At 57.0% G+C, this 4687-nt stretch overlaps 1 protein-coding gene across 1 annotated transcript; it reads left to right on the top strand.

Annotated features, from left to right (window-relative positions):
• The first annotated feature begins 251 nt into the window (after nucleotides 1-251).
• CSF3 (colony stimulating factor 3) lies at nucleotides 252-2991 on the top strand. The gene is made up of 5 exons (XM_007085796.3): nucleotides 252-551; nucleotides 674-828; nucleotides 1258-1365; nucleotides 1506-1652; nucleotides 2010-2991. The coding sequence occupies exons 1-5, from the start codon at nucleotides 539-541 to the stop codon at nucleotides 2172-2174; spliced, it is 588 nt and encodes a 195-aa protein (XP_007085858.1). The 5' UTR covers nucleotides 252-538; the 3' UTR covers nucleotides 2175-2991.
• Nucleotides 2992-4687: the final 1696 nt, after the last annotated feature.

The raw sequence follows: 4687 nt of genomic DNA on the forward strand, positions 1-4687 counted from the left end.
AAAATTAGCTTCTTCCCTCCCAGAATTTGGGGCCTAGGGAGCAGGTGGCTTGAGAATCCCAAGGGAGAGTGCCAGGGGACTGCTCCAGCAGATCCAGGGGAGGGAGGGAGGGAGGGGCTGCCCAGAGGCTGGCCTCTTCCCCAGTCAGTCTGACCAGCCTCCAGCCTCCAGCCTCCAGGGCTTTTATCAGTGGCTCAGCCTTTGTTCAGAGGTTCTGATCAAACACCCTGGGGCAATTCGGGCCTGGGTGGGGCTAAGGGGAGGAAGGGAGTTTGAAGGGGACTGGACGTCAAAGAAGGATCAGAGATTCCACAATTTCACAAAACTTTCGCAAACAGCTTTTTGTCCCAGCCCCCTGCATTGTCCTGAACGCCAAATTTGCATAAAGTTATTACTAAGCCTTAGTCGTAGCACCAGGTAATTTCCTTCCAGGCCGCCATGGGCTTATGTATAAAGGCCCTCTGGAGCTGATCCCTGCCAGAGCCCAGAGTCTGCAGACCCACCCAGACCTCCTGCTAAGCCTGCTGCCCAGAGCCCCATGAAGCTGACCGGTGAGTGTCCCAGCCCCAGGGAGGGAGGATGGAGTAGTAGAGGGGCTGGGGGAACCTGGGCCCTGGAAAGGGACCCCAGCGGGAGTGGACAGCATGTCTCCTGAGCCCCTATCTGCCCTCAGCCCTGCAGCTGCTGCTGTGGCACAGCGCACTCTGGATGGTGCAAGAAGCCACCCCCTTGGGCCCTCCCAGCTCCCTGCCCCAGAGCTTCCTGCTCAAGTGCTTAGAACAAGTGAGGAAGGTCCAGGCTGATGGCGCAGTGCTGCAGGAGAGGCTGGTGAGTGAGAGGCCAGGAGGGGACAAAGATGCTGGAGAGGGGTGGTGGAGGAAAGAAGACCCAGAGGGCTGCATGGAGGGAGGAAGGGGCAAGAGCTGAGGGAGGGGACGGGAATACTAGGAAGACATCATCAGGGAGGGACATGGGAGAGGAGAGACCCAGGGGGAACGGGGAGAAAATTAGGGAGAGGTGTGGAGCCACGGAAGTCTGGCCAGGAACTGGGGGGAGAGAACGTTGCAGGGACGGTGCTCTCGGTGCTCTCGGAGCGGCTGCCTGGGATCACAGTGGAGGGCAGAATGGGGCTGAGCAGCCTGGCAGGACCAGGAGGGAGGGGAAGATCTTGGAGAAACGGGGAGGACTTGGACTCGGGAAGCAGAAGCAGCCCAGCCCCATCAGGACCCCCTCACTCAGCATCCTTCCTGTCCCCAGTGTGCCGCCCACAAGCTGTGCCACCCTGAGGAGCTGCTGCTGCTTGGGCACGCTCTGGGCATCCCACAGGCTCCCCTGAGCAGCTGCTCCAGCCAGGCCCTGCAGCTGGTGAGTTTCTGGACGGGGAGGAGGGCGATGAGGGGAGGGAAGGATGGTCTGGAAGTCTCCCTGGATCTCCAGGCTCCAATCTGGGGCCCCAAAAGGAGCATCCCGGGCAGCAACCTCTGACGCCCTACTCTGTCCCGCAGACGGGCTGCCTGCGTCAACTCCACAGTGGCCTCTTCCTCTACCAGGGCCTCCTGCAGGCCCTGGCAGGGATATCCCCCGAGTTAGCCCCCACCCTGGACATGCTGCAGCTGGACATCACCGACTTTGCTATCAACATCTGGCAGCAGGTGAGAGCCTCGCTGGGAATGGCAAGTGTTCGGGGCCTGGACTGAGCCGGTCCCCAAAGACTGGGCTGAAAGCTTGGGTATCCCACTTCTTTAGGAACGGGATGGGAGCACTCCCAGGCATGTGTGTAAGGAGCTACCACTTCATCCCAGGCTCCCCTCGCTGCTGGCCCTTCCCCACTCTCTAGATGAGGGCGGGAGACAGATCACTGGACCTTGAAACAGACCTGGGTTCAGGGCCTGGCCCCACCATTAACCGTGTGATCTTCCACAGCCCATCAGCCTTTTGCGTTTCCTCATTTAATAATGTGTTTGCAGCAGGGCCTGCCTGGTTGCTGATCTCATCTTTCCCCCCCACAGATGGAAGACGTGGGGATGGCCCCTGCAGTGCCGCCCACCCAGGGCACCATGCCAACCTTCACCTCGGCCTTCCAGCGCCGGGCAGGAGGCACCCTGGTTGCCTCCAACCTGCAGAGCTTCCTGGAGGTGGCATACCGTGCTCTGCGCCACTTCACCAAGCCCTGAGCAAAACCCTCCCCCACGAGTGTATTTATCTTTATTTAATATTTATGCTTATTTAAACCTAATATTTAAAGACAAGAAAGAGCAGAAAGGAGCCCTGGACTCTTGGGTCCTTCCTGCCACCTCTGAGTTTCATTCTCCTGCTTGTAGCAGGGAGAAAATCTGTCCCCGGGACTGGGAGGCGGATAGGTAAATACCACGTATTGATTTCTATGACTGCTCCCTGGCCTGGCTCTGTGGTGGGCACTGGGAAGAACCCCAGTGAACCCCTTAGCCCAAGGGTACCCACCTTGAGGCCCTCGGAAGCATCAGGAAGTCTCCCAAGTGGGAGACAAGACAACCCTGTTTAATATTTAAACAGCAGTGTTCCCCTACCGGGTCCTCCCTCGCTCTGGCCTCACCGAAGTGCCTGGCGCATGCCAGGTGGGCTAGGCCTTGCTTCTCACGTCCCCTTCCCTACACAGTAAAGCCCGCAGAGGCAGCCAGGGCCGGAAAGCTTGACCCTGGGGGTCCCACGAATTCACTAGGGAATCTAGTTTTCAAGATGTTTTGGGGAATATTTTGACTTCCAGTATGGGGAGCCCAGGCATGGCTGACATTTCTCATCTTTCTGGATGCCTCGTAGCAACAATGACAGGCTCCTAATGCCTGCCCCACCCTCACCAGGGTCAGGATTCTGACTCCTCAAGGGCCGGGCAGAGAGTCACTTACCGGCCTCGCTGGAGGGGGACTGGGAGTGCGGGGCCTGTGTGATGGAGAGGAACGTTCAACTAACCCTCCACCTCTGCCCCCACTTTCTCACTGTAGCCAAACTGTGATAATAAAGTGTTTTGTTTGTCTCCAGTAAACGTTCTTCCTCTTTCTTGAGTCCAGCTGGTGCCCAGCCAGGGATTGGGTGGGGGAGGGCTGAGTGGGGGGTGAGGCCAGAGGGAGGGAAAGAGGAGGTGCAGGGAGGAAGAGGGCCGTCCTCTAGCTCATCAACATTCACGCCTTTAGCATGGATTTCTCTTGTACCTGCTCTGTGCAGGCACTGAGCTAAGTGCTAGGGACACAGCAGTGGGCAAGGCACGTATGGTCCCTGGCCTCAAGGAGCCACAGCCTAGTGGGAAGACAGAAGGCAGATGGACAGCCATACTGGGAGAGAACGTGGGATTGGGGAGTCTTAATAGTCCAGACATAGACACTGGCCCAAAGCAAGGGAGGATTTAATGTCTGCACAGAGCTGGTCAGTTTATCATCTTCCATAAACTCCAGCCCATCCACACTCACAGCTGCCCACGACGATAGAGTTAAGTGCCTTTTACAGATTAGGATCTGAATTCAGGGTGACAACCTGGGTCAGAACTCAAATTCCCGGCCCTGTACTTCTCTCCCTCAAGTTCTGCTTCTGATCTGACAGGGAGCAACTCAGGTCAGCTGCCACTTCTCTCCTGGTCTCAGCCTCAGGGGCTGTTGAGCTCACAGGGTGAGTGGGCAGGTGTGTGTGTGTGTGTGTGAGAGAGAGAGAGAGAGAGAGAGAGAGAGAGATGCAGAGATTGGAGGGGCTGCTTCACACCGCAGGTTGGAAGCAATCCTGTGTCCTCAGCTGAAGATGCACGTGGTTCCAGGGTGCCTCCACCAGACCCAGGAAAGTTCAGATGGCCAACCGGTCCCCAGTCCCCCATCTCAAGGGTTCCCCTTGGCTCCTCGAGCATCTTTCACTTCCCTTCCCCATCTGGCTCCTTAGAAAGGATGGGGGCACCTGGGTGGCTCAGTTGGTTGGTTAAGCGTCCGACTTCAGCTCAGGTCAAGATCTCACAGTTTGTGAGTTCGAGCCCTACATTGGGCTCTCTGCTGTCAGCAGAGCCCGCTTCAGATCCTCTGTCCCCGCTCTCTCTCTGCCCCTTCCCCACTCATGTGCACATGTGCACACAATCTGTCAAAATAAACACTAAAGAAAAAGAAAAAAAAAGAAAGGTCTGGCTGAGCGGGGCCACTCTGTCAAAATAAACACTAAAGAAAAATTAAAAAAAAAGAAAGGTCTGGCTGAGCAGGGCCAGAGTCCCCAGCCATGTGGCTCAGAGCCCTCCCTCTCTGCTTGGTCCTGAAGAAATCGGGGCTTGAGATGTGTGGAGAAGACAAGCAAGGGTTAAACAGATCCTGCCCTCACCCCCCAGTCCTCTTTTGGAAAGCACAGATCAAACTCCGGGCCAGTCAGACTCTGGGTGGGGTTGGGCCTAGTGGGAGAGCATCAGGACAGGACAGTGGGGCCTTTAGCCAAAACCTCTCCCTTTTCAGAGTTAAGTCTGACTTTGGGGTGTGGGGGCAGGCGGCAGGCGTGTGTTGACTCCTTATCGCCCAGTGCATGTCTTAGGAAGGGAAGGTCTGCCCCTGCTGAGTGGACAAACACAGGAACCTGAGCCCAGACCTCCTCAGCCACAGGGCTGAGTCTCTGCCTGGGGCACAGTATATGGGATTCCAAGGAGAAGATGTTCCCTGCCCCCGTGGGACAAACACTGACACCACTTGGAGTCACA

Source organism: Panthera tigris, chromosome E1 (assembly GCF_018350195.1).
Source record: "Panthera tigris isolate Pti1 chromosome E1, P.tigris_Pti1_mat1.1, whole genome shotgun sequence".
NCBI lineage: Eukaryota > Metazoa > Chordata > Mammalia > Carnivora > Felidae > Panthera > Panthera tigris.